We start from the raw sequence: 26,689 nt of genomic DNA, 5'->3' as shown, positions 1-26,689 counted from the left end.
CTTACACAGGCACAGAGGAAAGACAAGGTGAAGACACACGGAGAAGACAGCCAGCTAGAACTCAAGGACAGACCTGGAACACATCCTTCCCTCGTGACCCTCAGAAGGAACCAAACCTGCCAACACTTTGATTTTCGACCTCTGGTTTCCAACACTGACAACATTAACATCTGTTGTTTTAAGCCACCCAACCCATGGTACTTTGGTACACTGGCCATAGGAAACTCAGACACTGAGGGCATGTGGTGTAAATGGATAACATCTCTTTGCAGGAGTAGCTGATACTTCTGTTCATCTTTGGATAGATTACCCCAAAAGATGACCCTGTCTCTAGGTCTCAGGGCCCTCGGCCTGAGAGGTGACCTCAGGAAGCCCCTATGAGGGTCGGAACTTGAGACAGGGAGGGAAGGAGCCCTGCAGGGGTTGCCAGCGAGCAGGCGACTTTGGGCAATCTGGGCTGGGTCCTGCTGGGGACCTCAGGGGGGCAAACATAGCACACAGCCTGAGCGTGGTCTCACCCAGGTGGTGAGGGGCTGCACTACATACCCTCCAGCTGTCCACAGTCATTGGCTCCTGGACTGTGTTCCTGAGGGGAACCCCAGGCTGGGTCCAAGTGGCTTACAGCAAAAAAACAGTTGGTGCGAATCATGAATTCCAGGCTTGGCATCGGCATCAACTGTACTGTTAATACATCCCTGATCTTTATCCAGCAATTTCATTCCTCGAAACTTATGCCATAGGCACACTAGCTTATGAACCCAAAGAGGTACCTACAAGGAGGTTTGTTTCAGAAAGTGCCAGGAAACTCAACTCTGTCTTAAATAAAGAGGATAAAATGACTCGTGTTGCTGGAAGTTGAGGCAGTTCAGCTTCAGGTAAAGCTGAATCCAGCATCCCAGACAAGGTCACCAAGAATCCAATTTCTCTGCTCATCTCTGCTCCACTTCACCCTGGGGTTGGTTCCTACCTTGCAGTCACAAGACAGTGCCAACGACCACCCGGGGTTGGGGTTTCTTCTCCCGGGGCCAGTGGAAGAGGAAGGGTGCGTCTCAAAGCTCTCCCTCGAAGAGGTTAGCAAACATCTTTACTGTCACAGGCCCAGATGAGATCGTGTCCACCTCTATACATTAGAGGATGCCACAGTGGTGGAGGAGAGTGGGGAGAGGTTGACCTCACCCCTCAGGTTCAGGAGGTGGTGTGAGAAATGGGACCGACCAGAAATTGGGGTGGACGTGGCGGGGGGGTGAGCTCAGGAGCCCCAAGGAGCCACTACCACGTTTTTGTGGCAACAGCTCACTAACAACCTAGCTACCCATCAATAAGGGATGGGTGGATCTCATCACAGACCATCCCCCAGAGGAACACTAAACTGCTGCTAAACAATGAGGCCTGTACACAACAGGGACCGACGTGATAGAAATACAACTGGATGGGGCTTCCCTGGTGGCACAGTGGTTGAGAATCTGCCTGCTAATGCAGGGGACATGGGTTCGAGCCCTGGTTTGGGAAGATCCCACATGCCGCGGAGCAACTAAGCCTGTGCGCCACAACTACTGAGCCTGCGTGCTGCAACTACTGAAGCCCACGTGCCTAGAGCCCGTGCACCACAACGAAGAGTAACCCCCGCTCGCTGCAACTAGGGAAAGCCCACGCGAAGCAACGAAGACCCAACGCAGCCAAAAATAAATTAATTAAATTAATATATTTTAAAAAAATCTGTCGAAATAACTTCAACCCTGTTTTTGGTTCATGGGGGGTGAGGGTCAGAGCTGAAGAAGAGACATGGGCAGGAGAAAAAGTCATTTTAATTTTTATTAAATATACTCTCTTGTCACAAATCTTTAAAATATATAAACATTATATATAAACAAAGTGTCTTCATGGCGTCAAAATGTAACTCTAAATCAGGCCAGGCAATCAGTGAGAGGGGTGACTGCCGAGCGTGCAGGTCCGACTGTGTGCAGGGCTGGGGGGTCGGGGGCGGTGCTGCCGAGGCTCGCTTGGCTGGGGCTGGCAACCCTGGGGGACCCTCCCCGCTCCTGCCCAGCCTGCAGCTCAGAGGAGGGTGCTGCCTAACCACCTACTTGGTCTCACCCGCCTGGGGTGGACCTCCAGTCCCTGCTGTTCCTGCCTGGGGGCCCTCACGTTCCCATCCTGTCTCCCTGTGATGGACGCCCCTGCCTCTCCTGAGCACTGGGCAAGGCTGGGAGAGAAGGTGGGTCGGATGCTTACCCAACAGGACAGCCATCACAGGCTGCTTGGGCCCCCGGGAATGAGAGTCTGGGGACAAGACTGGGGCTGGCTGGTGGAAACATGCAGGAAAGACAGAAAGAGGGGTCTTCACACCCATGGGACTAAGGCAAGAAAAACAGAAACAGGACAGAATGAAGGGAGGAAATGAAAATCACAACTGGAAATGCATGTGTGGCAACAAAGATACCCTCTCAGACCCTTTCACACATCATGGCTACTGAGCCCACTGTGAAAACTGACCCTCTGGTGGTCCTGGTCCTGGAACCAGATTGGACTTGTCAGGGTTTACTGTGTCTAGACCCAGGGCCAGCCAAATTGCAAAACAAAACCCAAAAAAATCAAACTCCAAATGTCATTAGGAAACAGGTGTTTCCAAGTCTCTGTGATTCCCGGTGGGCCCTGGGGGGCCTCCTCTGTGAGGCCAGATCTCTGGGGTGCCCTGACTCTTCCAAGCCTCCTGCACCCAGGCCAGATGCTGTCTTGGGCTCTCACTTTGGGAGAATCAAGGCGGCCAGCTGCCTCCATGTACTCCATACGGGAGATCAGACAACCCCACAGGCCTTGAATTGCCCCACGTCCCAGCCAAATAACTGCTCAGGTGGGGAGCCAGGGATGTGCCAGATGCCATGGGTCCCCCCCATGAGCCCCCATGCCTATGGGCGGAGGGTCAGGGCCTGAGGCCCAGCCTCCATTAGTGCAGCCAGTGGGGCAGGGATGAGAGCTTCCTGGCAGCCCAGGCAGATGCTTCAGGCTGGGGCTCAAACCCAAACCCATGGCAATTCCTCAAACCCTGTTGCCCGGAGGAGGCATGACCCTCCTGAGAACATTACAAACTGGGGCGTGAGGGGGCGCAACAGAGGGGAAGACCCAATCCCAGGGGCCTGGGATAGAGTCTGGGATCGGGGTAACACTCTTAGGAGAAGGCTGTGCCCAGCTGTAGACTCTGGGGACAGACAAGGAGTCCTGTTACCAGGGAAGTGGTGAAGGCAGGAAAGGCGGGGGCAGGCAGGGCGGGGCGAGAGGCTGCATTTGTAGCCACAGCTGAGCAGGAGGCTGGTCTCATGGGGACAGGGCAGGAGGCCAGGCCTCAGCCCCACACTCTCTGGGGCTCCCCCTGCCAGAGGACAGACTCTGAACGGACATAGACTCGGAACAACAGGGGCAGGCGGGGTCTGGCTCTGAGCCCAGGGGGGACCAGGTCACTAGAACCAGGGGCCTGTCCAAGGACACAGAGCACACCAGGAAGCAGTGCTGGCCCCTCGTCACTCAGGGCGTTCATGGTAATACCTCCCGGGGCGGCTCGGGCCCTGCTGAGTCGGGAAGAGGAGAGCACGGGAGCTCCGCCCCCACCCCACCCCCCGCCGCCGTCCCAACAATGCACTTCGAGGGCCACTGGCTTTCCCCTCAGACCTGTGCGCACTGAGCCCAGGCCCCCCAGCTTGTTCCACAAGGCGCATCCACGCACCTCCTGGGTGGAACCCAGCGCACCCTTGCTCGCTGGGCTCAGAAACAGAAGGGGTCAGCGGTCCACCGCGAACTGAAGCTTGAGAGCAGCCGACCCCACTGGCCCCTAGCTCTGCAGGTGCCGCAGCAGGATCTGCATGAGGTCAAAGGTGGTGAAGCTGATGCCCACAGCGATGGGACCCTTGAGCCAGTTCATGCTCAGGCCTTTGTAGAGGCCGCGCACCACGCCCTCCTCCCGCACAATGGTGTGCATCGTGCGCGCGATGGACGTGCGCTGGTGGCCCGTGACGCCGGCCGTCTGCATGCGCCGCCGCACCACGTCCAGCGGGTAGGAGGCCGACTGCCCGATGAGGCCCGCGCAGGCCCCGAAGATCATGCGCTCAAAGGGGTAGGGCTGCGGGCGGCCGCTGTACTCTGCAGGGGGAGGCGGGGGAGGGGCTGTGAGGGCGATGGGAGGGGGCGCACACCCAACGGCGCACGGGCACCCACCCGTGCACCCCGCGCCCCGCGCTCACATGCGCCGGCAGTGTCACAGCGGCATTTCAGGACCTGACCGGCTCTCCTGGGCCTTCCCACCCAGGCCATAGCTTCCCTACTTCCTCACCTACTGGTCCCTCGTTTTTAATCAAATTTGAGAGAGAAAAGATTTTTACAAGACAGAAAAGCACAAAGAATCATATAACCAAGTCCTAAGACCAAGAACGAGCTCACACCCAGTCACTCTTGTTTCTCGTCTAGTAAAGAAAGAAAACATCACTCAGTGGGAAGCAGCCGCATAGCACAGGGAGATCAGCTCGGTGCTGTGTGTCCACCTAGAGGGGTGGGATAGGGAGGGTGGGAGGGAGACGCAAGAGGGAGGGGATATGGGGATATATGTATGTATAACTGATTCACTTTGTTATACAGCAGAAACTAACACACCATTGTAAAGCAATTATACTCCAATAAAGATGTTAAAAAAAAAAACTGGGGAAAAAAAAAAAAGAAAACATCACTCAGGTCTGGAACCCTCTCCACGGCCCAGCCTGCTGGACAGGTGCCCTCCCCTGGGTGCTGTGAGGGCAGGTGGGCTGGAGGAAGGGGCAGCAAGGGATCACAGGGGTTCTTTAAAAATGTGTTGCAAATTGGAAACTAGGAATTAAAAACAGGGAGATGCCCTATTCACTCAGCAGCACTAGGGGTGAGAAGGGGGCAGGGTGCCAGGGCAAGAGCAGTCACTGGAAGAGCAGAGGGTGGAGAGTAAAACCAAAAAAATGGGGTCTCACACCCACACAAGGAGAGGAGCTCTTGATGTCAGCTGATCACAGAAAACCCACAAATGGCCTCACGGCACCCCAACGGGGGACCCCCCCACATCCACTGCTAAAAGGATGGGTCAGAGCTGCACTACCCGGAAGTGCAGGAGGTGACTGCTCACTTGCTTCCCATAACCAGGAAACAGCACAAGGCTTGTTCCCCCTAACAAAAGCGCAGGTAGAGGGTTTCCAATGGAGGTGAGGGGTGGAGCCCCACCCCTAATAAGGAGGCTCAGGGGAGTGGGGCTAGGGCTTCTGGACAAGGGATCTCAGCTTTACCTGGACCGTTTTCCTTCTTTAACAAAAAACATCCTGGAGCAAATAAGGCAGTTTCTTAATGACTGATAGGACGGGCGGGGGTGAGGGTGGGGGGGGCAGGTATGGGTGGGGTTACAATGTTCTTTGTACTTTTCTAGTTTCTCAAAATTACCAAAACACACGAGGGCACTTCCCCTCCGTCTAGGTTTTACCCGTAGGCGTGTGTGCGCACCAGGGACCTCCAGCCCTCTGGGTGACACTCTGGACTTCACAAGGTTGCTCTCAAAATGAGGCATTAAAGGTCAGGAGTCCAGCTTCCCCGGGGCTGGCCTGATATGTGTCTTCTGATCCAGACCCTGGGCCCCCGGCCTGCCCCTCCCAGGGGAGTCTAAGTCCTCTAAGTCCTCTGCCTCCACCCGCCTCCACACTCCTGACCTCTGTGCAGGCTCTTGAATGTCTCGTAGGTGAAGAAGCTCAGGCCGGCGTAGGGAATGACCCCCAGCACGGTGGGAATGAATCCGTGGTAGAGGGTCTTCAGCCCCTCTTCTCGGGAGATGCGGATGAAGACGTGAAAGATGTTGCTATACCTGCAGGACAGAGCGGGGTGCGGGGGGGTGCGGGGGAGGCCTCAATTCACTAATTCTCGCCTCTTCCCACGTCAGCGGGGACAGGCCTGGATGCTGACCAACAGAACCTCACAGAAGTTCTGGCATTCGAGGGGGCCGTGCATGCCCAAGGCCATAGCCACCTTCACCACTGGGATCACGCTGCCGTGCTCAGCGCTTGGCTGTGTCTGACTCCACATGAACACTTTGGGTTGGATGGAAGCAGAAACTGATCCCCAAGCTAAGAGACCCAATTACGGCCTTTCTGGAACAGCTGTGGAGCCGCACACCTGGCCCGCCCTGCGGTACCGGGGGAGGGGGAGGTAGCAGAGCCTCAGCCCAGCTCTGTCTGCAGCTGGATGTGGAGGCCCAGACCCAAACCCCAGGGGCCCAATGGAGGGAGCCCACCCGGGGACCCCACTAGACACAGAGCCCCCGCTGCTGGTGAAAACGTCGCCGTGCGTGGTTGGACTCACATTTCCTTTGGGGTCACGGCCATCCGTGCCCTGACCAGGTCCAGGGGGTAGGTCAGCGAAGCGGCCGTCGTTCCAGCCAGTGCACCAGCGAGGAGGCGGGGCCAAGGGGGCAGGGCTCTGAAAGAGGGTCGCGGGGAAGGTCAGAGACCAACGCCCCGGGTGCCCACAGGTCTGGGGGGCGGGAGGGATGGAGGAACGGGCACCGGCTGCAAGGAAGCCAGCCAAGTTGAAGCGGGCAGCGCGGGGGAGAGTCTCTGGGTGGATGCCATTTTGAAGTTCCCCTGGCTGCCCTGCCTTTCCCCCTCCTCGTACGAATGAATGAGCAACGAGCACCTTCCCTACCCGCTCTGGGGCACAGGTAGGATCAGTGGCCGTCCTGGGACTTAGGTTCTGAGGGGAGACCGGATAAACAAGAGAAGTTCTGAAACGGTGAGCAGGTGGAAGACAGGAGAACAGGGTGATGTAATCGCGCTGAGAGGGGTTTTTTTTTGGGGGGGGGCGGGAGGGAGGGCTCACTCTCCGCGGAAGCCGTAGTAGCTGCCCAGTAGGCGCTTGTACTCCTCGTGCGCGCTGAACTGGATGGCAGCGTAGGGCACCACGCGCACCATGGTGGCCGAGTTTCCGCGCCACAGGCTGAGGAAGCCTTCGTTGAGGTAGGTGAAGTAGAGGACCCGGAAGGCCTCCTGGGGGGAGGGCAGGGGAAAGGGGCAATGTCAGTGCCCTCCACCTCCGCCTGAGCAGTGTCTTTGCTGGCAGAGCGCTAGACCTCCCCGCCCACCTTACGTGGCCCAGCCCTGCGCCTGGGGGGAGCCATCGTCCCCCTCCCCCGCATTCTCTGGGCTCTGCGCTAGGACCCCAGCACGCCCAGCCCCAGTCCTCCGGCCCTGGGAACTGGAAAGCGAGCCAGGGGGAACCAGGCTTGCAAAGCAGGCTCAGAGCCCCACAGAGGGTGTTTTGTTGGCGTCTGGTAGTCTAGCTTTTAAAAATACTCTTCTTTTCCTTTATTAGGAAGGTAACACCTGCTCCGTGTTTAAAAATAAATCAAATATGACAACTGTGAGTTTAGACTGTCAAGTCCCCTCACCGCTACCCCAAGGATAGGGGGGGTCTCCCGTCAATTCCCAGGGTGGGCTGTGTCCAGGCAGAGCTCAGGGTGCAGACGGGAGGCCTTGGCCCTGGTGCCTGACAGGGGAGGCCTTAGTCACCCGGGGGCCCTGGAGCTGGCCTGGGGCAGGGGTGGGGGAGAACCAATGGGAAAAAGCACCTTGAAAAACGTTTCCCCAACCTCTACCACCCTCCTCCTCTGCCACTGCCAGCCCAGCAGGGCGGAGGTGAAGGTCCTAGAGCCGGGGCTCCTGACCTAGTGGCTCACCTTGGCAGAAAATCTTTTTGAGGACACTGGAAAAAAACAAAACAAAACACAACAGAGAGTGTGAGATATGAAGGATGGGACCCTCCCGCCAGTCTGCATGACCCGCTCCGCAAGGGTCTGGTCTGAGCATGGGGAGTGAGAGCCTCCCCTGGGAATGCCTACCCCCCCGCCCCGACCCCTACAAGGGCTGAGGTGGGGGCCTCCGCAGCAGAGTCAGCCTCCTCCCAGGAGCCTCCTTACCGCCCCCGGCCCACGTCCAGGCCTCTCTGCACACCGGCTTCTCCCCAGGAAGGGGAGCCCAGCTGCCGCCTGACCCCCAGGACAGTGAGGATCTCTGTAGGGGCCTGTGGGAGGACGCACCCCTCCGGGGTTGACAACCAGCAGTCCCCACCCCTGCTGGACCCCAGTTCTGCCAGACCCCTTTGGGGGAGGCATCCCAGCCACCAGCCATGCGGGGGTCAGCCAAGGGGCTCTGGCTCCTGCAGGACAAGGCCACGGGGGTGTCTGACATCTGCAGCCTGCCCTCTCTTCTCCACGGCCTGGCCCAGGAAACCCTAGTGCCCACTCTCCCGCTCTCCTGGGCGGCCTGGCTCACCCCCCCATCCCCCGTTTCCCAAGCATCGGCTGTGTTCCCAGGACATCGGCTGTGTTCCCAGGATAGCCTTGAGCTCCCGTCTGCGTGGACGTATGCACACCACCTGCCTTCGGAGTTACACCCGAGCTCCCTGTAGGGCGCTACGCTGAGCATCTGTTCCAGGAACAACACAGCTGCGTGCGTGCGTGCGTGCGTGCGTGCGTGTGTGTGTGTGTGGTGGGGAAGGGACGTGTGCTCAGCTGCAGGCCCGTCCTTTCCCACGTCAGCTCACTCCTCCACCCCCTCCTCCTCAGGGAGGAGGTTGATATCAAGGCTCCTGTTATATGGATGAGGAAACTGAGGCCCAGCAGTCCTCTCCTCCCAAACAGCTGAGGGGTGGGGGTCCCAGATTGTGACCGTCCTCCTTCCCAGCACCCCTCAGGCACTGGCCACCATCTGCAGGACAGAAAGACCTCATCTTCAGGGGACCCTGTGCCTGCTCAACCCTAAGAAGGGAGGGAGATGGATTCTTGAACTGTGTCCTCCCCAGAGATATATCCATGTCCTCACCCCCCGCGCCTGTGAACACGACCTTAACTGGAAACAGTCTTTGCAGATATAATTAAACTGAGGTCATACTAGAGGAGGGTGGGCCCTAATCCAGTGACATGGGTCCTTATAAGAGGAGAGGACCCAGACACAGAGGGGAAGGCAGAGACTGGGGGGAAGCAGCCACAAGCCAAGGATGCCTGGAGCCACCAGAAGCTGGAAGAGGCAAGGAAAGGTCCACCCTCAGGGCCCCAGCAGGAACCAATCCTAGAGACACCTTGAATTGGGACTTTTGGCCTCCAGAAAGTGGGAGAATAAATTCCTGTTGTTCTAAGCTGCCTGGTTTGTCGTACTTTGTGACATCAGTCCTAAACACTAACAGACTTTCTAAGTGGAATCTACAGAGGCGTTTTAAAAACCACTTTGCAGAGCAGCCTGGGGGGCCGTGGAGGAGGAGGAGGATTGCTTGGCAGCTTCTCTATCACATGGGATAGATGGACAGGCAGCGTTTACCTTGGAAGATTATTTTGGTTCGGTCCAGGGGAGCTACCGCCGTTTTGGCAAGAGCGCCAGCCAGGGCCCCTGACAGGAGGGAGTTAAGAACTTGCCTGTGATCACTCTGCAAGAAAACACACGAACACGCGGTCTGTCACCAGAGAGGGAGAGGAGGCGTCTGTTCTGCTCGGGAAAGTTTCCTGAGCGTCTTCCTTCTCCCCCTGGTCCAGGGCTGACAGACACACAGTGGCCAGAGTGACACAGCCCTGCTAGGCCCTGAGCATGCTGGGCACAGGCTGAGCCATGGTGGGTCCAGCAGCCACAAAGCCTGGTGGGACACAGTGAAAACCTCCTGGGCCACAGGGACCAACCACGAGAGGTCATGCCCTGGCTGGGCTGTCCCGTGAGGTTCCAAGTTCTCGGAGATGGCCTACGACGGGACAAACTCCAAACATAAGCGTCACCCCTGACCTGTCCTACTTTCAAGCCTTGGTTCCACCCACCACCTGTGTGTGAGGGATTCTCCCGTTGCAGTGTTTCAGGGTGAAGGTTCCTGGTGGTCTGGGGAGTGGGTGGGGCATATGAGGCAAGCAGACCCTGACTGTTCAGTGTGTCTCCTTTCCACAACTTTCTATCAGGACTTCAGGGGCTGGCTGGCATCTGTGGCTCTTCATCCAGCCAAGGCAAGGGCGATGGTGACAGATGTGGCTGACCAGCACTGTGCACCCCTGTGGCCAGCCTCAGAGCCAGTGCTTTCCCAAGTCTTCCTGCGGCTCCCCAAGCCCCGGCTCCAACAGCCCTCCTTCCCTAGAGGCCCAGGGAGCCCTGAGTTGTCACACAGGAAGCCGCCTGCTCATCGGGTTGGAGTCTCCATCCCCGCTGCTGACTCAGCCACTGAACTTTCTGGAAGTGCTCTTCTGGACATGCCCCACATGTGCTCACTCTGCAGCGTGCAAGGCTGGTGCGGAGCAGGTGGCTCAGTGACCCCAGGAATCTGTGAAGTCCGCTCGGACCAGGTGCCCTCAGGGGCCTGGAGACACATGGAGCAGGGAAGGGGCATGTACAGGCCTTCACCACTCCCCTCACGGGGCTGCCAGTCCACGGGGGGAACCAGACATGAACTAACTCTTCAGACAAATGTGTGAAGAATCACCAACCTGGGAGGGGCTATGGGGAGGGGCTATGAGGAGGGGGCTCGGGGCTCCAGGAGAATGCGGGGTGAGGGGTAAGGGACCAAGGTTGAAGGATGAGGTACACCTAACTGCAGGGCTTGTGTGTGTGTGTGTGTGTGTGTGTGTGTGTGTGCGTGCGCGCGTGTGTGACACTCTTAGAGGGGGAGGAACGCAACACTCAGAGGCCCCAGTGAGAAGGAGTGGGGGGCCCTGGGGGACCACAAGGAGGGCAGGGTGGCTGACACAGGGAAAGGGACGGGCACAGGGAAGACAGAAGAGACGAAAGGTGGGTGGGGCTGGACCCCACAGAGTGTGGAGGCCTGACAAGGAGGCTGGTCTTTGCCTAAAGAGAAATGGAGAAGTGTGGAAGGTGAACAGGCTATTTTAAGTGGAACCAGAGAAGAGGCAGCTCCTGTGAAACCCAGGATGGAGATGGCAGAGGATGGGACCAGGGGAGGCTGTGAGAGAGGCCGGATGAAGGGGCATTTGGGGGTACAACTGGTAGCCTGGGTCCGAGTGGGCATGGTGGAGTCCAGGGCTACGCCCCAAGTTTGCTCAGCTCAGCAGCTGGCTCAGGGGGAAGGGCTGGGTCTGTCCACACTCCTGGCCTGAGCCTGGGCCCGGCGCTCCCTTCACCAGCCCAGCTGACCTCTCCCTAAAAGAACAGAGTCCCGCAGCAGTGTTTTCCCCTCTCAGTTTCTGAGGCCGAGCTTCACCATGGGGTTCCATCTTCTTGCTTCACAGAGGCCTGTCACTGGGGACCCCCGCCTTTTCTGGGTCACACAACAAGGTTCTCGTCCTTTGGTCCCATTGGCTTTAAGGGTTGTGGACATCTGATGCCAGAAGGCTCAGTGGTGTTCCTGGCACCAGCTCCAAGGCCCTGTGCCTCAGTTTCCTCTCTGTGAATCAATGTGGTGACAGCTGACCTCGAGCCACCGTGAGCACAGGGAATGCCCTATGGGGAGTCCACGTGCTCTGTGGGCACCAGAAGTGGAGCCGATGTGTCCATCTCCTTCACCGGGTTACTTCCTGTGCAACCTGTGGCGCTTACAATCACAAAGCCAGCTCTGCACATGGGGAACACACATCCTTAAACCTTAGCTCTCAATACGGTGCTCCAGGGACATGCTGTGAGTCCATTTCACATGCTTAGTGGAGGAGGCTGCTGCTGCCTTCGGCAGACGCTCCCAGACTTTTTTTTTTTTTTTTTAAAGAGGCATCGGGGCAGCACATAGCTTATTTATTTATTTATTTATTTATTTATGTATGGCCGTGTTGGGTCTTCACTGCTGTGCGCAGGCTTTCTCTAGTTGATGACAGTGGGGGCTACTTTTCATTGTGGTGCGTGTGCTTCTCACTGTGGTGGCTTCTCTTGTTGCGGAGCACGGGCCCTAGAGCGCGCAGGCTTCAGTAGCTGTGGCACGTGGGCTCAGTAGTTGTGGAGCACGGGCTTAGTTGCTCTGCAGCATGTGGGATCTTCCTGGACCAGGGCTCAAACCCGTGTCCCCTGCATTGGCAGGCAGATTCTTAACCACTGCGCCACCGGGGAAGTCTCCACTGACCCTTTTTTTTTTTTTTTAATTTTATTTTTTTGGTTGTGTTGGGTCTTCGTTGTTGCACATGGGTTTTCTCTCGTTGCAGCTAGCGGGGGCTACTCTTCATTGCAGTGCATGGGCTTCTCACTGCGGTGGCTTCTCTTGTTGCAGAGCACGGGCTCTAGGTATGTGGGCTCAGTAGTTGTGGCACACAGGCTTAGTTGATCTGCAGCATGTGAGATCTTCCTGGCCCAGGGCTCAAACCCGTGTCCCCTGCTCCGGCAGGCGGATTCTTAACCACTGCGCCACCAGGGAAGCGCCCCCCAACTGACTCTTAAATGACCACAGCTGGCTTATTCTTTAAAGAGCTTGGTTGGCATAGGCATCACTGAATGGTCAAAGTCTCCATACCCATCATATGGAGAGATCCTGCAAATGAAAAAGGAGGCAGGCAGCCCGATAGTGAGGAAACAGGTGATCCACAGATGGGATCCACACCAGCGGTGAACATCACGAGAAGATGCCTGGCTCCTTAACCAAAGAAATGGGACTTTGCAGAGTGAGCTCCCTGCACTGGGCTGGCCAAGCAGGCCAAGACTGACGTGGGTTGTGGCAGCCAGCGCAGAGGAAAACCGGCGCTGTGTGTGTCCCAGTGCACGCCAGGCACGGGGGCCTTTGCTGGGCATGTCCGCTTGGCGGGACCCATTGGGCCAGTGGAGGGAAAGCCATGTCTCCCTCACGCTCTGCCGCGAAGTTCACTAAACTGTGAGGGATGGGTGCCTGCTCTGGGGCTTGCACCCCCCTGCCCCCAGCATGGTGACGGTGGCCCCAAGAATCAGTCCTCCTGCCCGCCTGGCATTCCACAGGGAGACTTGGAATTTGGGGAAAGGTCAGGAGGGCCAGAGGATGATGCTGCTTCAGGCTTTGAGTCCATGGACTTTGAGAACTGCCTGCGGGTGCCTGAGCCAGCCTGGCAGTGAAGGTGGGTTAGTCCATGTTCTAGGTTCAGCTGAGAGAACTTCTACCAGCTTCTATGGTGAACAAGCACAGGGCTGATCCAATTTCTTTTCTTTTTTCTTTTTCTTAAATATTTATTTATTTGGTCACGCCGGGTCTTAGTTGCAGCGGGTAGGCTCCTGCAGGTGCAGCTCACGGGCTCCTTAGTTGCAGCACATGGGCTCCTGAGTTGTGGCATGTGAACTCTTAGTTGCAGCATGCATGTGGGACCTAGTTCCCTGAACAGGGATCAAACCTGGGTCCCCTGCATTGGGAGCGCACGGAGTCTTCACCACCATGCCACCAGGGAAGTCCTTGATCCAATTTCTTTATGAGGGAATAAGGCTTTTGTCTTCAGTTGAAGGGCGTAATCGGAGATGAATTTCAGAGCTGAGGGTAAACTCCTCCCTGGAGTGAGGAGTTCCCCTGCAGCCCACCCCACCTTGGGCTAATTCTTCTGCGTTGGCAAATCTGAGTGAGAAAAGGGGCTCAAGGACACCTTCAACATCCCAGCCAAATTTGGGCGAGGTTTTGGCTTCTTGCCAAGCGGTAGAGCAGCTGGATCGACAGCACAAATGGGGCTTAAAAATGGAACAGGAGGCGGCCTGCATCACCCCCTCACCCCCCGGCCTCACCCTCGGCGTGTCAGGGGGTGATTTGTAATGGGGTGCGAGTACAGAAGAGGGACTGGGTGAGAATGCCCAATGCGGGGGCCAGGGTACTTGCCTTTGAAGACACATGAGCGGGCAGGACGGGCTCGGCATCCTCACGCAAACGCACCACCCCTTCCTTCACACCATTACCCATTCCAGGCCTGCTCAGGACAGCGGGAGTCTCAGTCCTGGGGAGCAAGAAGGAACGAGGTGAGAATCTGGCCTCTTCCACCAGCCTGGGGCCTCTGATTCATCCTCAAGCGGCCCGATGCCAGCACTGCCCCAGTTGCACGCTTCTCCTAACCTGGCTTCTGTCTCTCTGCAGGATAAAGACACCCGAAACTGCACGTGGATGCCACAGTCCCCTGACCTGACTGCTTAATCATTTACAAAAGCTCTTCTCATCAGCTCTTTTATTTCATCCTCACAAATGGGCCTCTGAGTCCTCTGGTTTTTTACCCTAGTACCAACCGCCCAGATTGGCTCAGAGAGGTTAAGCTGACAGCAAGGTCACACAGCAGGAGGCAGGGGCGTGGCAGGGTGTAGGGTGTGGAGGCTGGAGGGCTCCACCTGCTCTGGAGCCCAATGCCCTCTGGGCTTATGCCAGCTTGGACCTGAGACTCCGTCCACAGAAATACTTTTAGCAAATTAATCTTTGTCCTACTGTTTGGCTGCCTGCCCTTTGCGGACAAGTTATAGTAAAGTGTCCTAATACTTGAGGATTCCTCCCTGGAAACCTGTAAGCAGATAAGTTAGGGGGTCCCTGGAGAAAGAGAACCAGGAATGGCTCTCTTGACATAAGAGAAGCCATTTTGGCCTAAGCCATTTTGTGAGCTAAGCCTGGCAGCAATGCTTGCCCTTGAACAGGTCTCGGTAATTAATGATCTAAAGCAAACAAAGGAATGCAGGAACACAGAAAAGGCAGTCAGACAGTAGTGCAGTGATAAAGCAGAGTCCTAGTTCCTCCTCAAGGGATAGACATAATAATAAATATATCTTTGAGTTCTTTGGGAACTAAGGCCCCCACCCAGGTGGAGGGTGGAATGATGGTGACCCTCTTGACTTCAATCACCTAAAGCTTGGACTCTGTGGACCTTTGCCCCAATTCTATGCTGAAGTCTCCTCTGTTCAAGCCCCTTCATGAATATGCATGTACCCTGAGCTTAAAACTTCCCCAATTTTGCTGTTTGGGGAGACACTGCTTTGGGAAAGGTCCCCGGTGTTCCCCTTACTTGCTGCAAGTAATAATAAATCCTTCCTTCTCCCCTCCCCATCTTTGGCTTGGTTGTGTCTATTGGCTTGACACCCACCAAGAGGTGAACCCAGTTTTCAGGTAACACAGGCTCGTGTCCAAATTTCCTCTTATGAAAGAATGTTTTTTCCTCTTGTAAGGACACCAGTCCTGTTGGATCGGGGTCCACCCTAACAACCTCAAGTAATACATCCTTCCTTCTCCCCATCTTCGACTTAGTTGTGTCTATTTGCTTGACACCCACCAAGACGTGAACCCAGTTTTCAGATAACAAACCTACCTTTAACCTCCTAGTACAGGCGCACTCAAAGCTCAGCCAACCACAGGGAGGGGACCAGGAGGAAAAAAGGATGAAGCACTGGTGTCGTGGAGATGCCACTGGGCACTGGTATGCTTGGAGGTATCCCTTGCTTTAAAATCACCCAGTGAATCAATATGCTTTCCTGTAAAATGATGCAAATGAGGCAGATGCCCCCAAGCCAGCTCTGGAAGCCCCTCCTGCCCTCCAGGTCCTCCCAGGCACCCGCTGGTATGGAACATCCTAGGAAGCACAAGCAGGATTCTGTTCCAAGTGGCCTCTGCCGCTGTTTCCTACCTAAAATGGTCCCTGGCTCGGGAATGAATAGCTGCTTCTAAGACGGGGCCAGAAACTCAACGATGAGCCTGGACCACCCTGAGGTGTCAGGCAGGAACCAAAGTCAATGGGACTGTGAAAATAGGACACAAAGGCAAATCAAAGAGCTCCTAGTGGCCAAAGCAGGAACACTGTGAGCAACAAAATCAATAAAGCAGTGTTGGGTTTTTTTTTTTTTTTTGGCTGCACCAAGGCATGAGGGATCTCAGTTCCCCAACCAGGGATCAAACCCGTGCCCCCTGCAGTGGAAGCATGGAGTCTTAACCACTAGACCACCGGGGAAGTCCCAGAAGTGTTGGATTGTAACCAAAGTGTAAGATAAATAGCCAAGAGTCCACATGGATATAAATAAATGATTGAATAAATAAATAAATGAGGGAGAAGAGACAAATCTCCCAGGCAGAAGAATCCCAAATAAGTTACGCAGAGGCTCAGTGCTGGAGGAAGGGAAGCGTAAGCACGACCCCTTAGGTGTGGGTCATGTGGCAACTTCCTTCCAAAGGGCACAGCACAGAAAGGGGGAAGGGAGTAACTTTACAGTGAGGACACCTGACAGACACCACCTCAGCCACGTGATCAAGGTAACACCACAGTGATAAGTCACACTGACAGCACGTGCCCTGGATGTGTGTGTGTGTGTGTGTGTGTGTGTTGTGTGTGTGTGTGTGATGAGAAAGGCACTTCCCCTCTGAGGTCCTCCTCTCCAAAGCCCAGTCCAACCATGAGAAAAACACCAGACAAATCCCAACCAAGGGCCAAGGGCCACAGAACACCTGACCAGTTCTCATCAAAACTGTCAAGGTCGTCGAAACCAAGAAAGTCTGAGAAACTATCTTAGCCCAGAGAAGCCTAAAGAGATGTGACGACTAAAGGTAACGTGAGGATCCTGGGACAGAAAAAGCACATTAGGGAAACACTAAGGAAATGTGAATGAACGATGGACTTCAGTTAATAATAATGTATCGGGCTTCCCTGGTGGCGCAGTGGTTGAGAGTCCACCTGCTGATGCAGGGGACGCGGGTTTGTGCCCCGGTCTGGGAAGATCCCACATGCCGCAGAGCGGCTGGGCCCGTGAGCCATGGCCGCTGAGCCTGCGCTCTGCAACGGGAGAGGCCACAATAGTGAGAGGCCCGCGTACGGAAAAAATAATAATAATAATAATAATGTATCAGGATTTGTACATCAGTTGTGACAAATGTACCATACCAAAGGAAGATGTTATTAATACGGGAAAATGGGTGTGTGCGGTGGAGGGGAACTCTGTATTACTTTTGCAATTTTTCTATAAACCTAAAACTGCTCACAGACAAACAAACAAACAAAGAGAAACTAGGCCTTAGGGATCTTTTCCAGCTGGTGGCTGGGGTGTCAGTCTGTGGAGGACACTGTGACTTTGTCACCCTCCATGCGTCCGGCTGCTGCTCAGTGGCACCCCCAGCACTATGGACCCTGGGGGACTGTCCTCACACCTGGGCACCCAGATGCAGATGGTGCAGCCTTTCTTTGTTTCTTCTGGCTGTGCTTCGCAGCATGTGGGATCTTAGTTCCCCGACTAGGGATCGAACCCGTGCCCCTGTGCCCCCTGCAGTGGAAGTGCGGAGTCCTAACCACTAGACCGCCGGGGAATTCCCGGTGCGGCCTTTCTTAGGGCTGGGTCAGGCATGGTGAATGTGGACGCGTTCTGCAAAACTGCCCTCCTGAGAAAGGATCCAGCCCTTTAGTCCCGGCCTCATACAGTCTAGAGTCTGAGCACTCGCCTCCCTCCCTCCCTCTGACTCCTGCTCTAAGCTCCCCAGGAGGAAACAGAGTTTCCCCAGGCAGGTGGTGCAGGCTCAGGCCCAGGCTGCTCGTGTTGCCCTCTGAACCATTCTGTCACCCCTGGCCCGGGCCCAGGGCCTGCCCTGGGAGCTCTGCAGACGGCTCAGACAGGGCCTCGGTGTGGTGGACGCAAACAGAAACAAAGGCACCACACAAACCAGTGCATACCTACAAGAGCGTGTCACTGCAGGTGACAGAACGCCAAGGCTGAGTCAGGGGAAGGCACCTGCAGGGGGCTGAATGGTGCCCCCCCCCCGCCCCAAGACATGTCTCCCTGGAATCTGTGAATGTGGCATTATTTGAAAAAAGCCTTCACAGATGTAATTAAGGTAAAGATCTAGAGATTCTTACCCTGGATGAGGGTTGGTCCTAACAACAATGACAAGTGATCTGATAAGAGACAGAAAAACAGACACAGGCAGGGAGGCCGTGTTTAGACAGTGGCAGAAATTAGAATGATACACACAAGCCACAAGCCAAGAAACACACAGAGCATAAAAGCTGGAAGAGACAAGGAAGAATCTTCCCCTAGAGCCTTCCTTAGGAGTGGCTCTACAGGAGGATTAATTTGGGATTTCTGACCTCCACAACCGTGAGAGAATAAACTTCTGTTGTCTCAAGACAGTTTGTGGTGATTTGTTACAGCGGCCAAAGGAAACTAAGATCCTTTTTGGAGGAGAAGCTGGGGTGCCTCAGGCCCCCCAACTCCAAGCAGAAGGGGCAGCCAGAGTCTGCAAGCTGCTTCCCAGGGCCTGGTGCCTCCAGGAAGCTCCCCAGGATTGCAGGGCGGAGAGAAGGAGATTCCTGTCCTGGGGCAATGGCGGGGTTGGGGGTGGGGGAGGTCTCAAGTTTTTGCCTCTTAGGCCAAAGGTTATTTTCCTAGGAAGTAAAGAGCTCTTTGCCCTTTCACAACAAAAACAAAAAAAAACTCAAGACAAAGGCAAAGAAACAGCCGGGTCACTGGGAAGGAAAAAAAATAACTTAAAAACATGACAGGTACCAGACTGCACTCATAATGAGAAAAGTGGGATTAACCTTTGGTGGGGGGCTGTTGGCATGTGTGGGGACAGTAATGCAACTGGTAGATGAGACTGAGGCAGGTTGCAGGGAGCATCTCTCTGCAGGTGATTTGGCAGACGCTTTGGAATGTGTGCTGTGCCCCCAGACAGGTGAACATGAAGCCTCGTGGGCCGGTAAGGCCACAGCCAGGTGCGGGTCCCAGTGAAGGTATGAAGGTCTGGATGGAAAGCTATGGTGGAGCGAGGAGAGGGGGACAGGGAGAATGTGTGACCTAAGCCCTCACAGGAGGACACCACCCAGCCTGTCACTAATGAGTGAACCTACCTGAACCCAGGTGGGAGGCTATCTTGATGCAAAGACTGGAAGCAGACCAGGTGTTTATAGAGTGCTGTCAACAGTGACGGGGGGCTTCCCTGGTGGCTCAGTGGTTAAGAATCTGCCTGCCAATGCAGGGGACACGGTTCGAGCCCTGGTCCGGGAAGATCCCACATGCCGCAGAGCAACTAAGCCCGTGCGCCACAACTACTGAGCCTGCACTCTAGAGCCCATGAGCCACAACTACTGAGCCCATGAGCCACAACTACTGAGCCCGCGAGCCGCAACTACTGAAGCCCGTGTGCCTAGAGCCCATGCCCCGCAACAAGAGGAGCCACCGCAATGAGAAGCCCGCGCACCGCAACGAAGAGTAGCCCCTGCTCGCCCCAACTAGAGAAAGCCCGCGTGCAGCAATGAAAACTCAACGCAGCCAAAAATATAAATAAATAAATAAATAAATTTATTTTTTAAAAAAACAAAAAAAAAAAACAGTGATGGGGACGCTCCATACAGGGGAGGAGACAAGGGCACGGAGGGAGCCTGACTGTGGATGCACATACTTTCCAGCAGTTGGCATTTTGCCTCCCCGCACTCACCTCTTCAAGAACAACAGAGGACACAACCCACATACGGCTGACCCAACCCCCGCTGTGCCCATCCCAGGTCAGAGCCCCTCCCCCTGCACTCAGGCACCCCCGCCATGCCCCCTACTGGCTTCCTTCCCCCAAACTGTCACAAGGTTCTGAATTTACCCCCCAACCTGCCCCGAGAGGCCTCCCTCACTGAACTGGGGTTCCCACTGCCCACACAGCATCCATACTCAGGACAGTTGCCAGGCTCCCTCTGCCACCAGTGTGGGGTCACTGTGCCTGGGACTTCTCTGTGCCCAGCCCCCCAGGTCAGGCCCCCTTATCTGTGCCCAAGAACATGGGCTCTTTTGGGTGTTGTCTGGAGTCCATCATTGGTCAGATGGTGACAACAGCCCACGTGGCTGAGGGTGAGGCCGAGTATATGGCGGGTGGCCTCAGCTGGCGCTTGAAACTCTGAGGCCGGAGCCCCCTCCCTCCCGACTTCCTCCAGGCCCTGCGGCCCCTGCTGCCTCCCTCTCTCCAGGGCAAGAGGCCTGGGCTCTGCACCAAGGCAGGCATCTGGGCCAGATGGTTTCTTCACATTCTTTTGTTTCTATTGTACCTTGTCCCTTCTGTTGTTGCCAGTAATACCAAATTTTTAAAAATTATTTTTATTTATTTATTATTATTATTTTTTGGCTGCATTGGGTCTTCGTTGCGGCGTGGGTTTTCTCTAGTTGAGGCGAGCGGGGGCTGCTTTTTGCTGTGGTGCGCAGGCTTCTCATTGCGGTGACTTCTCTTGTTGCAAAGCACGGGCTCTAGGCATGTGGGCTTCAGTAGTTGTGGCACGAGGGCTCAGTAGTCGTGGCTCGCGGGCTCTAGCGCACAGGCTCAGTAGTTGTGGTGCACGGGCTTAGTTGCTCCGCGGCATGTGGGATCTTCCTGGACCGGGGCTCGAGCCTGTGTCCCCTGCATTGGCAGGCGGATTCTTAACCACTGCGCCACTGGGGAAGTCCCTCTTGTTCTGTTTTTGTTTTTTTACTCCGCTCTGCAGGGCATGCGATGCAGGATCTTAGTTCCCCAACCAGGGATCGAACCCGTGCCCCCTGCAGTGGAAGCGTGGAGTGTTAACCACTGGACCACAAGGGAAGTCCCTGGCACATTTCATCTTGTAAGTTTCAAAACCAATGACAAGGTAGGTCTCCCATTCTGGTCCTCATCTCATAGTCGGGGAGGCATAGGCGGTCAGAGGTTCTAAGCTTGGGTCTACTATCATGGCTTGCCCACAGCAGCCTGGCCTCGATGTGAGGCCCTCTCCTACATTTCTCACCAGCACCACGGACCAGGTCCTTCAACCCAATCCCCTCTCAGGACCCTCTCGTGTTCCCCAGCCCCTCGGCCTTCTCTTGGGTCCCACAAAATCCAGGCTTGTTAGTTGCCTCTGCTCATAATGTTTCGTCACCTAGCTAACTCCTTGCTGGCTTTCAGGTCTCTGGAAGCCTTCCCGGCCCCCTGAATTAGCATCCCCAGCCTCTGCTCAGGACCAATCAATTACAGTGCCCCAATCGCTTGGGGAAGGTCTGAGCCCCATCCATGTTCCGTACCCTTCTGAGCCAGTGTTTCTGCCTCCTCCACACCTGTCCCTGACCCTGGCACAGATATTTACAGATTGTAGAAAAATTGTATTGTAAGGCTTCAAGTTTGTTCCATTCCTGGAGGCCGTGCTGGTGCTGGCATTCCTGGATGCTGTAGAAAACGTTTGTGTCTTACAATGGCTGGAAGCACGGTGCTATGGGTGGGTTGTTTGAAGGAGGACAGGGATCTGGATTCAGGACAATCTAGGTCTGTCCTAGCTTCCCCATGTTCTCCCTATGTATCTTCGGGCAAAGGTCCCCTGAAGCCTCGGTCACCTTTCTGTAAAACTGGGATGATCTAGGACCAAGCTCACAGCCTGGTAAGCATGTGCCAAAGGATGGCAGAAAGCAAAATGAAGACATAATGTTCACTTGTCTGGGTGCTTGCTAGCTCTGAGCAGATGCCCCCATCTTCCAGCAGGAAGGCAGGTGAGTGAGGGAGCCCACAGGGGCTGCGCATATGGACCATCTGGAGGGGCTGGGAAGTGTGCCCCGACCCTGCTGGCCTTGTCTTGTCTGAAATAGCAGAGGCTGCTGGACAAGCACCTTCCTCAATAATGCCCTGACAAGAATTCTGGCTTCACAGCTGTAGGGGTTACATGAGGTCTTCCGAAGTTCATGTCCACCCAGGACCTCAGGAAGTGACTTTATTTGGAATAGGGTCTTTCAGGTATTATTAGTTAAGGATATCAAGATGAGATCACCTTGGGGACTTCCCTAGTGGTCCAGTGGCTAAGACTCCATGCTCCCAATGCAGGGGGCCCGTGTTCGATCCCTGGTCAGGGAATTAGATCTCACATGCCGCAACTAAAAGACCCTGCATGCCACAGCTAAAAGATCCTGCATGCCGCAACAAAGATCCCATGTGCTGCAACTAAGACCCTGTGCAGCCAAAACAAACAAACAAACTAATTAATTAATTAAAAAGATGAGATCAGGGCTTCCCTGGTGGTGCAGTGGTTGAGAGTCCGCCTGCCGATGCAGGGGACAAGGGTTCATGCCCCAGTCCGGGAAGATCCCATGTGCCGCGGAGCGGCTAGGCCCACGAGCCATGGCCGCTGAGCCTGCGCGTCTGGAGCCTGTGTTCCACAACGGGAGAGGCCACAGCAGTGAGAGGCCCATGTACCACAAAAAAAAAAAAAAAAAAAAAAAGATGAGATCATCTTGGATTTGGTGGACCCTATATCCAATGATGGGTGTCCTTAAGAGGTCTCACACACACATACACACACAGGGAAGAAGGCCATGTGAAGATGGAGGTGGAGATTAGGGTGATGTGGCCAACAAGCCAAGGAACTCAAGGACTGCCTCTGGCAGCAGAGACGGGGAAAGATTCTCCTTCAGGAGCCCCAGTAGGAACCAACCCTGCTGTCTTAGTCAGTTCCGGCTGCTGTGACAAAACACCACAGGCTGGGTGGCTTATAAACAATAGAAATATATTTCTCACAGTTCCGGAGGCTGGGAAGTCTAAGGTCAAGGTGCCAGCAGCTTTGGTGTCTGTTCAGAATGCTCTTCCTGATTCACAGATGGTGGCGTCTCTGTCCTCACATAGCACAAGGAGCAAGGGAGTTCTCTTGGGCCTCCTTTGTAAAGCCATTAATCCCATTCATGTGGGCTCCACCCTCATGACTGAATCATCTCCCAAAACCCCACCTCCTAATACCTTCACACTGGGGATTAAGTTTCAACATATGAATTTTAGGGGAGACACAAGCATTCAGTCTATAGCACCAGCCAACACCTTGATTTTGGACTTCTGAACTCCACAACAGGGACAGAATAAACTTCTGTTGTTTTAAGCCACCCAGCTTGGGGTTATTATGGAAGCCTCAGGAAACTAATACAGCAAGAGTCTGAGTCCAAGCCCCCCAAGTGTGTACTGTCCCTTGGTTAGTGACCTGCCCATGACCCTGAGGTCACTGCAACTCTCTCTGGACCTCACAGGTTGCCCAGCTGGCAGAATTTCAACAGAAAACCTGGCTTCTCCTGATCTTTGTTGAGACCCTGGAACCCAAGCACTCAGCTGCAGCAAAAGGTATTCAGTGAAGAAAACAAATGTTGACAAGCATATTTTAAAAATAGCACAGGGGGCTTCCCTGGCGGTGCAGTGGTTGAGAGTCTGCCTGCTAATGCAAGGGACACGGGTTCGAGCCCTGGTCTGGGAAGATCCCACATGCCGCGGAGAAACTAGCCCCCGTGAGCCACAATTACTGAGCCTGCGTGTCTGGAGTCTGTGCTCCGCAACGAGAGGCCGCGATAGTGAGAGGCCCGCGCACCGCGATGAGGAGTGGCCCCCACTTGCCGCAACTAGAGAAAGCCCTCACACAGAAACGAAGAGCCAACACAGCAATAAATAAATAAATAAAATTAAAAAAAAATAAAAAATAAAATAAAAAAATAAAAATAGCACAGGGACCAGGGAGGGGCCACTGGGGGAACATTCTACTTCTTAAACTGGGTGGTGGTTTTGTTATTCTTTCTACCGTCTTTCTTTTCATGCACACATTACATACTTTTATTATTAAGAAGTATTTCACACTTCAAATAAAAAATACAATGCATTTTTAAAAGAGCTGGCTTGCAAAACCCAAACAAGCTAATAGCTCTGATCATCTCAATATTCCTCTAATGTCTAATTGCCAAAATAGAAGAGAAGAACCAAAAAACGGGATGACACATGGGAAAAGACCTGCCCTCAGTCTGATGACGCCCTCCACCTGGCACCAATAGTGGGAAATCACCGACAACTTAAGAAAATCTCAAGACAACTTCTTAAATAGATTTAACATCTGACTTGTCTCAATCTCATCTGACACCTTCATTCTTTATCCCGGTGCTTAAAAAAAAAAAAAAAAAAAGAGCAACAGCCAACATCTCAGACCTCCCCCCCTCCTGGGACTCCAAGTGACGCCTGCATCTCCTTCTCTAGAAGGCCCGCCTCCCCTCCACCCCAACCCCCAAGTTTTCCTTCAGAGCTTTGCAGAGGAGGGACTCAAATATTTCTTGGACTGAGCTTTAGACTCTGGAAGAGAAACAGAAATCTAATGTTTAATCACCACCCCCATGGGCCAGAACACCTCAGAGACAAGATAAGAAGACTGGAGAGACCAGAACACTTGATAATAACCATCCTGGCTGCTGGGGGAGGAAACAGGCATTCCAACTTCACAGCTGAGAGAATACTGATGACAGCACAGCCTCCACAGAGGAACATTAACCATTTAAATGGACATGCCCTTTGGCCTGGCCACTCCTAGGAAGTTGCTGCAGTTGGAGGTTAAACTCCATGAGGACAGAAAGGTTTCCACGCGTCTGTGCACTGCTGGAGCCCCACACACGTTTACTACATATTTGCTCATGCAAAATTCTATCTATCCATTGCAGTTCGGTTTGTAAAAGCAAAATACCAGCAACAACTTAAACAGCCATCAGTAAGGGACTTGTTTGAAAATCACTCACCCTTTTGATAAAATTTGATACAAATTTACCAGTGGTTTAAAAGGGGTGGTGAGGGGGAATATGCACATCTTCCCCACAGCCACAGACTATCTCTGGAAGGGAACATTATCATACAGGAGAAACTATTAACAATGAGGGCCTCCAGAGGGGGATGGGGAACCAGAATGGGGAGGCCTGCCTGTTTTTTTACTGTTATGCCCTTTTGTACTGTTTGATTTTATTTATTTTTTTACCATGTACATCAATGACCTTGTCAAGGTTTATTCATATATTCACACATGTGTGTATATATATATATATATATAATATATGCATGTACATACGTATATATAAAATGTGTGCATGTGTATATATGTACATATATATATATGCATATACATACACACACATTTTAAATGACTCCTTTTGAATTTGGACAGAAAACTCCAATGGCTTCAGTTTCCACTAAAGCTGAAGGTGACAAGACCCTCCAGAACATTCCAGCACCATCTTTGCAGGGAGAGACAGGATTGGGATAAGAAGTACTATGCAAGCATTACAGGAAACGGCATGTTATTGCTTTTTTAATAGTAAAGCCACCAGCCTCTTTCCACAATGCACACTTGCAAATCACCCTCCAGGGAACTTGAAAAGTTCCAGAAAAATCTTTATCCCCAGCACCATGCCAAGCTCCAGTTTTGCAGTTTGTGTCTAAGCGGCTGAAACATTAGCTCTCTCACTCTGAAGAGTGTTGCCTTACTCTCTCGGTTTATCAGCTTTAAGGCCCCAAGAGCTCTCCCGGGTCAGTGAGGGGCCTCAGTCTGTAAGAGCTGGGCCAGAGGGCGGAAGCCCAGCAAACCCCACCACCACCCCAGGTGACCCTACCAGCTGGGCCGGCGGCACCCTAGGTGTTGAAGTCCAGCGGCAACAGGGCCCCCGTCTCCATTAGCCCCAGGGCTCTGAGACACGTGTTCAGAAAGCGACCGGGGCCGCCCTTTCCAGCTCAGCCTTTCCGGACCCAGTCAAAGACAGGACTCCTGAGGAACAGCTGCAGGGAGGGTGGGGGTCCCCTCCCCTGCCAACCCCTCAGAGATAAACACAACAGATGGGCAAAAGTGGGGGAGGTCCGCACAGAAGCGTCAGCAGCAATGCTCAGGAAGGGGTGGGCAATGTCACCCCAATTCAAATCGCTTTAGGTTTGTTGCTGGTAAAATGGAGATAATTCCGGTTTTGTCTGGCCCATGGGATTATTCTAAGCCCAGAAATCACTTTATAGACCGTAATAAGGGAAAAGATAACATCTGGGTGCGCTTTTCCTTGGGTGGGGGTTGGAGGTTGCAGTGATCCTGAGATAGCAAGGCTTGGGTGAATATTGGAAAACCTGGATTATGGAGGGGGCACAAACACAGGTGCATGTGGAAGAAAGTACGGGTGGGTGCACAGACTGGGGGTGTTCGAGTCAGAGGGGGCTGCCAGGGGTACTGGGCAGGCAAGTGCATGTGTGGAGGGAGTACCTGAGGGCACTGACCCAGATTAGTAAAGGTGGGGGGCAGTGAGAGGGGCCCAGACTTGGCTGTGAGAAAAGCCAGCGAGGGGATAGGAACAAGCACAGATGTGAGTGGGGGACGGTGAGTTTGGGGTCACAGGCTTAGGTGTTGGGTGTGGAGGTGCAGGCCCAGGTGTGGTGGCGCGGGGACCGGGTGTGTGTGTCTGGGTGTGAGGACGCCCTGTGGTGTGGGGCTGTCATAGAGGGAAAGTCTCAAGCGACGTGTCGGTGGGTGTTCATGAGCGGGGGCACGGTGTCAGGTGTGTGAGGGGGAATATAAGTGCGGGCACAGAGTCAGGTGCGTGTAGGGGTGCAAAGTCAACTGTGCGGGGCGCCTGGGGGCGCGGCCCCAGGGGTGTGGGGGATGTCAGCGAGGTGGACAGTCTCAGGTGTATGAGGGGAGATGTCAACGAGAAGGGATGTGGTGTCAGGTATGTGTGGGCTGACGGAGAGAGGCTCCGATCCGGCTGTGGGAGCCCCAAGAGGGCACCAGAATAGCGGTGTTGGGGGCGGGGGGGGGGTAGGCTTTAACCTCTCCCAGTCCCCGCGATGCTGCTGTCACGCCCCGCCTCGTCCGCCCCTGCCCCGGGCCCATGACAGCAATGGGCCTCGCCCTAGGTCGGCCCGAGGGGCGCGGGCCCCCTCGACCCCTGCGCCGCCCCGCGCCCCGCGTGCCCCCTCACCGACTGGGACGTGTCGCTGCCGCCGCTGCCGCCGCCACCTCCAGCCGCCACAGCCCCGCCTCGCGCACCCTCCGCGCGCGCCG

General features: G+C 54.6%; 1 protein-coding gene across 1 annotated transcript; it reads right to left on the bottom strand.

Moving 5' to 3' along the window:
• Positions 1-1,807: 1,807 nt before the first annotated feature.
• Positions 1,808-26,689, bottom strand: SLC25A42 (solute carrier family 25 member 42). The gene is made up of 8 exons (XM_060092186.1): positions 26,607-26,689; positions 13,771-13,885; positions 9,360-9,465; positions 7,724-7,749; positions 6,868-7,034; positions 6,352-6,468; positions 5,706-5,857; positions 1,808-4,131 (listed from the first exon to the last, which is right to left on the bottom strand). Exons 2-8 carry the CDS (start codon positions 13,849-13,851, stop codon positions 3,824-3,826), a joined length of 957 nt encoding a protein of 318 aa, XP_059948169.1. The 5' UTR covers positions 13,852-13,885; positions 26,607-26,689; the 3' UTR covers positions 1,808-3,823.

This window comes from Mesoplodon densirostris, chromosome 3, assembly GCF_025265405.1.
Source record: "Mesoplodon densirostris isolate mMesDen1 chromosome 3, mMesDen1 primary haplotype, whole genome shotgun sequence".
NCBI lineage: Eukaryota > Metazoa > Chordata > Mammalia > Artiodactyla > Ziphiidae > Mesoplodon > Mesoplodon densirostris.
Note: the sequence above shows the minus strand (reverse complement) of the source record. Positions and strands in the feature narration are given on the sequence as shown.

Coding starts and splice junctions, on each gene's coding strand:
- SLC25A42 (XM_060092186.1), bottom strand. CDS start 13,851: ATGGGTAATGGTGTGAAGGAAGGGGTGGTGCGTTTGCGTGAGGATGCC. Junction 7,035..7,723: donor CAAAAAGATTTTCTGCCAAG/GTGAGCCACTAG, acceptor CCCTCCCCCCAG/GAGGCCTTCCGGGTCCTCTA. Junction 4,132..5,705: donor ATTCAAGAGCCTGCACAGAG/GTCAGGAGTGTG, acceptor CTCCCCCTGCAG/AGTACAGCGGCCGCCCGCAG.